The sequence below is a fragment of the Oncorhynchus kisutch genome, unplaced genomic scaffold, assembly GCF_002021735.2.
Source record: "Oncorhynchus kisutch isolate 150728-3 unplaced genomic scaffold, Okis_V2 scaffold1322, whole genome shotgun sequence".
NCBI classification, from domain to species: Eukaryota; Metazoa; Chordata; class Actinopteri; order Salmoniformes; family Salmonidae; genus Oncorhynchus; species Oncorhynchus kisutch.
The window spans coordinates 49,786-62,681 of record NW_022263267.1 but is presented as its reverse complement, the minus strand read 5'-3'; the positions used below and the strand labels follow the sequence as shown (position 1 = coordinate 62,681).

Below are 12,896 nucleotides of genomic sequence, written 5' to 3'. Positions count from 1 at the left end.
TAGGCTATATCACATGGATTTACTGTGAAGGTGTAGGCTATATCACATGGATTTACTGTGAAGGTGTAGGCTATATCACATGGATTTACTGTGAAGGTGTAGGCTATATCACATGGATTTACTGTGAAGGTGTAGGCTATATCACATGGATATACCAGGCCAGAGAGCAGCCCTGACGTGGATGATTGACAGGTGAGAGCAGCCCTGTATGTCGAGTCCTCACACACACGACTGTGTACCTGTAAGTTGTGTCTCTCCAGCCTCAGCTCTAGAACATTGTTCTGTTCTTCCAGACGTTGTCGCTCTCCCTCCAACTCCTCAATCTTCAGCCTGCCGACACAACACACACGCACACACACACACACACCACACACACCACACACCACACACACCACACACACTCCTTAGATGAATGAGCTCAATAGCGATCATGACTCAGTGTAATGAAGCGGTGTCTCTCCATTAATGAACTGAATGTTTGTTTTGATATCCAGACTGTAGTGAAACAGAGACACTAATCACGTGTGTAATTGATGGTAAAGTGTGTGTGTGTGTGTGTCGTCTACATGGGGTAGGTAAGTGGAAAGCAGGTGTGTGTCAGGCCATTGTGATGTAAACATGTCGTCATGACGACATGAACATCTAATAGTAATATAATAACCCTACAAGATAACTAGATAAAGACCAAGATCGCTTCATACATTCTAATGTTCTTCATTCCTCAGTTCTGTGTTCCATAGTTCTATATTCTACAGTTTTGTATTCCATAGTTCTATATTCTACAGTTCTGTATTCCATAGTTCGATATTCTACAGTTCTGTATTCCATAGTTCGATATTCTACAGTTCTGTATTCCATAGTTCGATATTCTACAGTTCTGTATTCCATAGTTCGATATTCTACAGTTCTGTATTCCATAGTTCTATATTCTACAGTTCTGTATTCCATAGTTCGATATTCTACAGTTCTGTATTCCATAGTTCGATATTCTACAGTTCTGTATTCCATAGTTCGATATTCTACAGTTCTGTATTCCATAGTTCTATATTCTACAGTTCTGTATTCCATAGTTCTGTATTCCATAGTTCTGTATTCTACAGTTGTGTGTTCCATAGTTCTATATTCTACAGTTCTGTATTCCATAGTTCTGTATTCCATAGTTCTATATTCTACAGTTGTGTGTTCCATAGTTCTATATTCTACAGTTCTGTATTCCATAGTTCTATAATCTATAGTTCCATAGCTCTATATTCTATAGTTCTGTGTTCTATATTCTACAGTTCTGTGTTCCATAGTTCTATATTCTACAGTTCCATAGTTCTATAATCTATAGTTCCATAGTTCTATATTCTACAGTTCTGTGTTCCATAGTTCTATATTCTACAGTTCCATAGTTCTATAATCTACAGTTGTGTAATTCCATAGTTCTATATTCTACAGTTCTGTGTTCCATAGTTGTATATTCTACAGTTCTGTGTTCCATAGTTCTATGTTCTAACGTTGTGTGTTCTATTCATGGGTTACATGTTAACTGACAATATTGTTTTGAGCGTTTGGGCTGACGGCCGACTGAGCATTATTCTCAATACAAAGTCGTTATGAAGTCACAGATTGACATTAGATGCAGCATGACGTCAGCGTCGCTGGCTAACCTCTGGTCGTCGTTATGATGTCACAGATTGACATTAGATGCAGCATAACGTCAGCATCGCTAATGACAACATTGCCATCTGTCTAAAGTCAATTTGACAAAATGAAAATGCAGAGTTGTTTCCTCCTAAACATGAACCTACTTCAGCAGTGGGATGGTATTTCCAGGCTCTTCAGTCGACTGTCAGTCTGTCCAGAGTGACTTTAGGTCAGCACTGTGACGTCACCTCGACAACGTTCATAACGACAGCATGACGCCACAGAGTGAAAACCTATGAAGAGTTTTAACGTTCCACTGTTCTATAATTTAGTGTTCTAGCGTTCCGTGTTCTAGTGTTCTGTGTTCTGTGTGTGTCTAGTAGATGAGGGAGCTTGTTGATCTCCAGTGTGATAGTAATGTCAGGGGGACTTCCTCCATAGGCTTCCTGTCTCCTTCACTCTTCATCACATGATCAACGACTTGATTCTCTCTCCATACCTGTCTGACCTCCATCTCTTCCTCTATCGCTCCCAGTGGACCTCACATCCCTCTCCTCACCCCCTCTTTTCTAACTACTCTTCTCCCAGCCTCTTCACCCCCCTCTTCTCCCAGCCTCTCCTCCTCCCTCTTCTCCCAGCCGCTCCTCCTCCCTCTTCTCCCAGCCTCTCCTCCTCCCTCTTCTCCCAGCCTCTCCTCCCCCCTCTTCTCCCAGCCTCTCCTCCTCCCTCTTCTCCCAGCCTCTCCTCCTCCCCCAGCCTCTCCTCCTCCCTCTTCACCCCCCTCTTCTCCCAGCCTCTTCACCCCCCTCTTCTCCCAGCCTCTCCTCCTCCCTCTTCACCCCCCTCTTCTCCCAGCCTCTCCTCCTCCCTCTTCTCCCAGCCTCCCCTCCCCCCTCTTCACCCCCCTCTTCTCCCAGCCTCTCCTCCTCCCTCTTCACCTCCCTCTTCTCCCAGCCTCTCCTCCTCCCTCTTCACCCCCCTCTTCTCCCAGCCTCTCCTCCTCCCTCTTCTCCCAGCCTCTCCTCCTCCCTCTTCTCCCCCCTCTTCTCCCAGCCTCTCCTCCTCCCTCTTCACCCCCCTCTTCTCCCAGCCTCTCCTCCTCCCTCTTCACCCCCTCTTCTCCCAGCCTCTCCTCCTCCCTCTTCACCTCCCTCTTCACCTCCCTCTTCTCCCAGCCTCTCCTCCTCCTCCCTCTTCTCCCAGCCTCTCCTCCCCCCTCTTCTCCCAGCCTCTCCTCCTCCCTCTTCACCCCCCTCTTCTCCCAGCCTCTCCTCCTCCCTCTTCACCTCCCTCTTCACCTCCCTCTTCTCCCAGCCTCTCCTCCTCCTCCCTCTTCTCCCAGCCTCTCCTCCTCCCTCTTCACCCCCCTCTTCTCCCAGCCTCTCCTCCTCCCTCTTCACCTCCCTCTTCTCCCAGCCACCTGGCCCCCCGCGCTCCCTAGCCAGCCCCCCGCGCTCCCTAGCCAGCCGCCCGGCCCCCCGCGCTCCCTAGCCAGCCGCCCGGCCCCCCCGCGCTCCCTAGCCAGCCAGCCGCCCGGCCCCCCTGCGCTCCCTAGCCAGCCACCACGGCCCCCCGCGCTCCCTAGCCAGCCGCCTGGCCCCCAGGCTCACTCCATTCTCTCTCACCCTCCACTCCTCTGAACTCTCTCCTCCTGTCTGTAAATGGTTCAGTATGGTAGTACTGAACCATATAGTATGGTACTTCACCTCTCTACTGGTGTTAAGTGTGTGAGTTACCGGAGTGTGTTGACTTCCTCGTTCGTTGCTAAGGGGTTGCCCTCGGCGACGGAGTCTTGCTGCTTCTTCATAACCTCCAGCTCCAACTCCATCTAGAACACAGAGACACACTTACTAACCCAGACTAACAAAACAAAAAAAGACCCAATCACTCCCATTCCCCTCTCTCCATCTCCCCCATCTACCCCCTCCCTCCATCTCCCCCATCTCCCCCTCCCTCCGGCCCACATCTCCCTCCGGCCCCCCCCCCCCCCCCCCCCCCTCCCCCCTCCGGCCTTCTCTCCCTCCATCTCTCCCTTCTTCCCGCTGACCATCTCTCCCGCCTCCTCATATAGTCCACCTCCCTCTCTAAATGCCACTATTCCCAGACAGCACAGCGGTGCAGCCCCCTCTCCCCCATCCTCCCTCTCCCTCCATCCATCTCTCCCTTCTTCCCGCTGACCATCTCTCTCCCTCCCTCTCATATATTCCACCTCCCTCTCTATTCCCTAAACAGACAGCACAGCGGTGCATCCCCCTCCATCTGTCTCTCCTCTGATGGAGACTAATCAATGAAGGAGATGTCTGGGTAACAAGGGAAGAGAGGAGGAGAGGGACGCGGCTCGTGATTCAACACCACTCAGACACACACAATGATACATTCATTCATTCCTATCCCTCTTCTGTCTCTCCTCAGACGGAGAGGTAATCACAAGGTGGAGAGACGAGAGGGTGTGTGTGTGTGTGGCGAGACGAGATGATTTCACACGTGTCACTTCCCATCACCACGGCAATTGTGACGTTGCCCTGGAAACAGGAACAGCCAAGTGTGTGTTATAAACGACTGCCGTCTAAGAAAAACACGCTTTATTTCACAGGGTGTGTGTGAGTGTGTGTGTGGGTGTGTACACTCACAGTCTGTACTTGTAGTTTGAGGGCCCCAGCCTCCTCTTGGGCTTTAGTCAACAGAACCTGCAGAAGAGGGAGAAAAACACCACTTAGACAAGAGGTGTGTGTGTGTGTGTGGGGGTGTGTGTGTGTGTGGCAAGCAGAGAGGAAATACAATAGGTAGAGAGCCAAATATTCTATAACAGCCTCCACTCTTCCTGGAGGGCTTTCCACTAGATGTTGGAACATTGCTGCGGGGACTTGCTTCCATTCAGCCACAAGAGCATTAGTGAGATCAGGCACTGATGTTGGGAGACCAGGCCTGGCTCGCAGTCAGGGATCTGTGCAGGACAGTGAAGTTCTTCAGCATCGATTTTGACAAACCATTTCTGTATGGACCTTGCTTTGTGCACGGGGGCATTGTCATGCTGAAACAGGAAAGGGCCTTCCCCAAACTGCCACAAAGTTGGAAGGAACAGAATTGTATGTTGTAGCGCTAATATTTCCCTACACTTGAGATAAGGGGATCGAACCGTGAAAAACAGCCACAGACCATTATTCATCCTCCACCAAACTTTACAGTTGGCACTTTGCATTGGGGCAGGTAGCGTTCTCCTGGCATCCACCAAACCCAGATTCACCCGTCGGACTGACAGATGGTGAAGCGTGATTCATCCCTCCAGAGAAGGGCGTTTCCAGAGTCCAGTGGCGGCGAGCTTTACACCAGTCCAGCCGCGAGTGTCATTGAGCATGGTGATGTTATTGAGCATGGTGATGTTAGGCTTGTGTGCGGCTGCTCGGCCATGGAAACCCATTGAAGCTCAGATCACGTGGTTACCACCCTGCATGAACACGGCTCTGGGATACGAATAACTAACATCAGCTAGGAAAACAGCCAGCTAATGTTAGCTAGCTAGCTAACAGTTCACTGTAGCTTGAAATTAAACCACTGTCTGTCAAAATTAGAAATGTGTAATATCTGTCATTGTGATGATGTTGCTTCCGGAGGGCAGTTTGGAACTCGGTAGTGAGTGTTGCAACAGAGGGCAGTTTGGAACTCGGTAGTGAGTGATGCAACAGAGGGCAGTTTGGAACTCGGTAGTGAGTGTTGCAACAGAGGGCAGTTTGGAACTCGGTAGTGAGTGATGCAACAGAGGGCAGTTTGGAACTCGGTAGTGAGTGTTGCAACAGAGGGCAGTTTGGAACTCGGTAGTGAGTGTTGCAACAGAGGGCAGTTTGGAACTCGGTAGTGAGTGTTGCAACAGAGGGCAGTTTGGAACTCGGTAGTGAGTGTTGCAACAGAGGACAGACCATTTTTACAAGCATTTCACTTCAGCACTCTGCGGTCCCGTTCCAGTGAGGTCGTGTCGCCTACCACTTCACGGCTGAACCATTGTTGCTTCTAGATGTTTCCACTTCACAAAAACAGCACTTAAAGTTGACCAGGGCAGCTCTAGCAGGGCAGAAATTTCACAAACTGACTTGTTGGAAAGGTGGCATCCTATGACGGTGCACATGTTGAAAGTCACTGAGCTCTTCAGTAAGGCCATTCTACTGCCAATGTTTGTCTGTGGAGATTGTATGGATGTGTGCTCAATTTTATACACCTGTCAGCAACGGGTGTGGCTGGAATAGCCGAGTCAACATAAGATACATACATGCACAGTTGAAGTGGGAAGATTACATACACTGAGGTTGGAGTCAATAAAAACAAGTTATAGTTTGGGCAAGTCGGTTAGGACATCTACTTTGTGCATGACAAGTAATTTTCCAACAATTGTTTACAGACAGATTATTTCACTGTATCACAATTCCAGTGGGTCAGAAGTTTACATACACTAAGTTGACTGTGCTTTTAAACAGCTTGGAAAATTCCCCAAAAATTATATCATGGCTTTAAAAGCTTCTGATAATCTAATTGACATCATTTGAGTCAATTGGAGGTGTATCTGTGGATGTATTTCAAGGCCTACCTTCAAACTCAGTGCCTCTTTTGCTTGACATCATGGGAAAAATCAAAAGAAAATCAGCCAAGACCTCCACAATTTCCAAACACCTGAAGGTACCACGTTCATCTGTACAAACAATAGTATGCAAGTATAAACACCATGGGACCACGCAGCTGTCATACCGCTCAGGAAGGAGACTCATTCTGTCTCCTAGAGATGAACGTACTTTGGTGCGAAAGTGCAAATATATCCACAGTAAAACGAGGCCTATATCGACATAACCTGAAAGGCCGCTCAGCAAGGAAGAAGCCACTGCTCCAAAACCGCCATAAAAAAGCCAGACTACAGTTTGCAACTGCATATGGGGACAAAGATCGTACTTTTTGGAGAAATGTCCTCTGGTCTGATGAAACAAAAACAGAAAGTTTTTTCCAATAATGACCATCGATGTGTTTGGAGGAAGAAGGGGGAGGCTTGCAAGCCGAAGAACACCATTCCAACCATGAAGCACAGGGGTGGCAGCATCATGTTGTGAGAGTGCTTTGCTGCAGGAGGGACTGTGACACTTCACAAAATAGATGGCATCATGAGGCAGGAAAATGTGGATATATTGAAACAACATCTCAAGACGTCAGTCGGGAAGTTAAAGCTTGGTCGCAAATGGGTCTACCAAATGGACAATGACCCCAAGCATACTTCCAAAGTTGTGGCAAAATGGCTTAAGGACAACAAAGTCAAGGTATTGGAGTGGCCATCACAAAGCCCTGACCTCAATCCTACAGAACATTTGAGGGGAGAACTGAAAAAGCGTGTGTGAGCAAGGAGGCCTTCAAACTTGACTCAAGTACACCAGCTCTGTTAGGAGGAATGGGCCAAAATTCACCCAACTTATTGTGGGAAGCTTGTAGAAGGCTACCCGAAACGTTTGACCCAAGTTAAGGCAATGCTATCAAATAATAATTGAGTGTATTTAAACTTCTAACCTCCTGGGAATGTGATGAAAGAAATAAAATATTAAATAAATCCTTCTCTCTACTATTATTCTGACATTTCACATTCTTAAATCCTAACTGAACTAAGACAGCGACTTCATCCAAGGATACAATGTCAGGAATTGTGAAAAATTGAGTTTAAATGTATTTGGCTAAGGTGTATATATGTGACCCGATTCGGGAAACTGGGCCATGTGCAGAGAGAGGAGTTCAGATTGGTCCGCCCTACAGAAGGGTTCTGCCTATGACCTCGTCAGTCTGTGTTGGTAATCCTCTATGTAATGTAATGTAGCATAACTGTTGCTCTCCACTTTCTGAAGGATCAAGTTTTGAAAATCAGTGGAATTAGAGCATGACAGCTAAAGAGATGGAGAAAACACCCGGATTACATCTTCAAACTATAAGCAATCGTGGCGTGGCATTCCTGACAGGGAGACGCGTCCATCATGCATAATGATGTATACAGGTAAGATAGTTAGCTACATTCAGATATTACATGTTTCTAATTGACAGAAAATGTTTTCATTTCAAGCTACAGTGTACTGTTAGCTAGCTAATGTTAGCTAGCTAATGTTAGCTAGCTAATGTTAGCTAGCTAATGTTAGCTAGCTAATGTTAGCTAGCTAATGTTAGCTAGCTAATGTTAGCTAGCTAATGTTAGCTAGCTAATGTTAGCTAGCTAATGTTAGCTAGCTAATGTTAGCTAGCTAATGTTAGCTAGCTAATGTTAGCTAGCTAATGTTAGCTAGCTAATGTTAGCTAGCTAATGTTAGCTAGCTAATGTTAGCTAGCTAATGTTAGCTGGATGGTTCCCTAGCTGACATTATTATTTGTATCCCAGAACCATTTACTTTTCTAGTTAGGAGCCTGATGTTAGCTAGCTAACATTGAACCTGGTTGGTAAGCTCCCAGCACTGTGGCATTGTCGGCACTGTGTTCATTGTTGTTTAACTTCTCTTGGGTAGGGGGCAGCATTGGGAATTTTGGAAGAAAAGCATGGCCAAATTAAACTGCCTGCTACTCAGCCATAAAAGCTAGAATATGCATATAATTAGTAGATTTGGATAGAAAACACTGACGTTTCTAAAACTGTTTGAATGATGTCTGAGTATAACAGAACTCATATGGCAGGCAAAAACCTGAGAAAAAATCTAACCAGGAAGTAGGAAATCTGAGGTTTGTTGTTTTTCTGTTGAATACACCGTGTCTATGGGGTCATATTGCACTTCCTAAGGCTTCCACTAGATGTCAACAGTCTTTAGAACCTTGTTTGAGGCTTCAACTGTGAAGTGGGGGCGAATGAGAGGGGATTGAGTCAGAGGTCTGACAGAGAGGCATGAGCTGACCACGCGCGGTCACGTGATAGTTAGCTTACGTTCCATTGCAATTCTACAGACAAAGGAATATTCCGGTTGGAACATTATTGAAGATTTATGTTAAAAACATTCTAAAGATTGATTCTATACATGTTTCTATGGGCTGTAACGGAACTTTGACTTTTCGTCTGCACCTAGTGATGGCGCCGCATGAATTTTGATTACTGGGCTAAACACGCGAACAAAAAGGAGGTATTTGGACATAAATGGACTTTTATCGAACACCACAAACATTAATTGTGGAACTGGGATTCCTGGGAGTGCATTCTGATGAAGATCATCAAAAGGTAAGTGAATATTTCTAATGTTATTTCTGACTTCTGTTGACTCCACAACATGGCGGATATCTGTTTGGGTTGTTTTGGTCTCTGAGCGCTGTACTCAGATTATTGCATGGTGTGCTTTTTCCGTAAAGTTTTTTTGAAATCGGACACAGTTGATAACAGTTGTATCTTTTATCAATGTTTATTATGAGTATTTCTGTAAATTGATGTGGCTCAAAATCACCGGATGTTTTGGAACTACTGAACTTAACGCGCCAATGTAAACTCAGATTTTTGGATATAAATATGAACTTTACCGAACAAAACATACATGTATTGTGTAACATGAAGTCCTATGAGTGTCATCTGATGAAGATCATCAAAGTGATTCATTTTTTCTGTATTTCTGATTTTTGTGACTCTTCTCTTTGGCTGGAAAAATGGCTGTGTTTTTCTGTGACTTGGCTCTGACCTAACATAATCGCTTGGTGTGCTATCGTCGTAAAACCTTTTTGAAATCGGACACTATGGTGGGATTGACAACAAGTTTATCTTTAAAATTATGGATAATGCTTGTATGTTTGAGGAATTTTAACTATGGGATTTCTGTTTTGAATTTGGCGCCCTGCAGTTTCACTGGCTGTTGAGGTAGGACGCTAGCGTACCCACGTACCCGAGAGAGGTTAACTAGCTAACTGGTTGGCTCGTTAGCTAACGTTAACTGGTTGGCTAACGTTAACTGGTTGGCTAACGTTAACTGGTTGGCTAACGTTAACTGGTTGGCTAACGTTAACTGGTTGGCTAACGTTAACTGGTTGGCTAACGTTAAGTGACGTGTGTGATCTTACACACTGTTTGCCTAGCTAGGTTCATGGTTTACCTAACTTGCTAGCTATATGTCTTAAACTAAAAGTGTACTGTTAGTAGAGCGCCAAGTGTTCGCTCCGAGAGCAAAACGAGATGGGCGGGGCTAAAGCTTAAGAGGGTGTGAACTCTGCTGAATGGGTGTAGACAAAGAAGAGCTCTTCACCAGATACCAAAACATTCAAAGACCATTTTCTCAAAAGGGAGTTTACAAAGTTGATCAACTTTCAAAGCAGAATCACTTTACCATTGTTCCTCAACTGTAGTGTCTGAGATACCATCGTGTAGCTCTGTGTGTCTACTTTTATCCAATGTATAAAATTAAAATAAACACACAATTTCAAATTCTGCTCCATAAGACCGAATCTAGGTTGAGACAGAGACATCTAGGTTGAGACAGAGACACAGACATCTAGGTTGAGACACAGACATCTAGGTTGAGACAGAGACACAGACATCTAGGTTGAGACACAGACATCTAGGTTGAGACAGAGACACAGACATCTAGGTTGAGACAGAGACACAGACATCTAGGTTGAGACAGAGACACAGACATCTAGGTTGAGACAGAGACACAGACATCTAGGTTGAGACAGACACACAGACATCTAGGTTGAGACAGACACACAGACATCTAGGTTGAGACAGACACACAGACATCTAGGTTGAGACAGACAGACATCTAGGTTGAGACAGACAGAGACACAGACAGCCGTCGCCGTACCTCCATCTCTGTATTGTGGACAGACAGACACAGACAGAGACACAGACATCTAGGTTGAGACAGACAGAGACACAGACATCTAGGTTGAGACAGACAGACCGTCTCAATACCTCCATCTCTGTATTGTGGCTCTGAGTCTTGGTCAGTACATCTTCTGCCTCTCTGAGCCTGCGGCTGAGTTGAGGAGTGTAGTCACTAGAAGACAGCTCACTGTCATAGGACTCCAGGATAGCGCGCATCCCATCCCTCTCCTGGAACACACAGGGAAAGAGAGACAGTGAGTGCAGTCACTAGAAGACAGCTTACTGTCATAGGGCTCCTGGAACACACGGAAAGAGAGACAGTGAGGCAACTAAAAACACATTGATTATTGAGGCACGTAGGCTTTTGTCAATGAACCATTTAAAAAAAAAATATTTAACGAGGCAAGTCAGTTAAGAACTAATTCTTATTTACAATGACGGCCTCCCGCCGGCCAAACCCTGATTTACCCGGACGACGCTGGGTCAAATGTGTGCCGCCCTGTGGGACTATGAGTGCATTTCACAACACTTTGGGTTGTAATCATATTAGAATGCTTGTAGTGATAGTCACCAATCAACTGCATTACCCTGAAAAATAAATCAGAATGGAGATGCTAATGAATGTAGATGCTAATCTGGCTAATGGTGCTAACCAAAGTACTATATCTGAATGTATCAAGCATTTCGTTACACACGCAATAGCATCTACTAAACACGTGTATGTGGATTTTTTAAATTTATTTGAATGTAGATGCTAATCTGGCTAATGGTGCTAACCATAGTACTATATCTGAATGTAGATGGCTAACGGCGCTAATCATAGTCCTGTGTCTGCTAGTCCGACTGCTACATGCAAAAAAATGGTGTTTAACAATAATAGCTGAGCTTAAATCTTAGCGACAGTCTTAAAACATTTGGTGCTAACGTTAGCAATAGCTCGCTAAGTAACTAAGCCTGCTGCATTCTGAAATAAAGTGTTTTCAACGATACAGACAAAACACAGCGACAGTCCAAGCAACCATCCAACACTGGAGACCTATTAGAAGTAACACAACACAGGCCTCAGTCCAACCATCCAACACTGGAGACCTATTAGAAGTAACACAACACAGCCTCAGTCCAACCATCCAACACTGGAGACCTATTAGAAGTAACAAAACACAGGCCTCAGTCCAACCATCCAACACTGGAGACCTATTAGAAGTACCAAAACACAGGCCTCAGTCCAACCATCCAACACTGGAGACCTATTAGAAGTAACAAAACACAGGCCTCAGTCCAACCATCCAACACTGGAGACCTATTAGAAGTACCACAACACAGGCCTCAGTCCAACCATCCAACACTGGAGACCTATTAGAAGTAACACAACACAGCGACAGTCCAAGCAACCATCCAACACTGGAGACCTATTAGAAGTACCAAAACACAGGCCTCAGTCCAACCATCCAACACTGGAGACCTATTAGAAGTACCAAAACACAGGCCTCAGTCCAACCATCCAACACTGGAGACCTATTAGAAGTACCAAAACACAGCCTCAGTCCAACCATCCAACACTGGAGACCTATTAGAAGTACCAAAACACAGGCCTCAGTCCAACCATCCAACACTGGAGACCTATTAGAAGTACCAAAACACAGGCCTCAGTCCAACCATCCAACACTGGAGACCTATTAGAAGTACCAAAACACAGGCCTCAGTCCAACCATCCAACACTGGAGACCTATTAGAAGTAACAAAACACAGGCCTCAGTCCAACCATCCAACACTGGAGACCTATTAGAAGTAACACAACACAGGCCTCAGTCCAACCATCCAACACTGGAGACCTATTAGAAGTACCAAAACACAGGCCTCAGTCCAACCATCCAACACTGGAGACCTATTAGAAGTAACAAAACACAGGCCTCAGTCCAACCATCCAACACTGGAGACCTATTAGAACAAAACAGGCCAACCATCCAACACTGGAGACCTATTAGAAGTAACAAAGTCTACAAGTAATTCACTATGAAAAGGAAAGGTCATCTGGAAAGAGAGCAATGGCCGCCGACATGTTATATAGATCGCTGAAAATGAATGTCTATAAAAAAAATATATATATATATATATGTATGTATGTATACACACACACTAGTCATCTCAGGGATCTGTCTTAAAAACGTCACACAGTGGAAATGTCAGAGGTCAGAGGTTCTCTCATCATTAAACAGCATCAAATAAATTAGACACAAAATGTCTAAATAATTCCTAATAATATCCCAGGTGTTCAGGTGGAGTTGACCTTTAAGAGAACACAACTGGCCCCCCTTAACAACCGTTGGAAGATGGGACGGTCGGGGATTCGTGCGGTTGAATCCGTTTCAGCGGTAACAGATTCTTAACGACTCCTTGCTGAGATGTAGAATGTTCATCCTGTGTTGTTAACGGCTGTGGATCATGTGATGAGGGCGTGTCAAATCAGTCGGCC

The 12,896-nt window shown here is 45.4% G+C and overlaps 1 protein-coding gene across 1 annotated transcript in view; it reads right to left on the bottom strand.

Moving 5' to 3' along the window:
* Window positions 1-239: 239 nt before the first annotated feature.
* Window positions 240-12,896, bottom strand: part of LOC109887229 (mitotic spindle assembly checkpoint protein MAD1) — a gene marked incomplete at its 3' end in the record, with an annotated part of 32,601 nt that continues 19,944 nt past the window's right edge. The window contains 4 exon segments of the mRNA XM_031818273.1: window positions 240-330; window positions 3,366-3,457; window positions 4,260-4,316; window positions 10,511-10,651. Of these exon segments, the coding sequence (XP_031674133.1) occupies window positions 240-330; window positions 3,366-3,457; window positions 4,260-4,316; window positions 10,511-10,651 (381 nt within the window).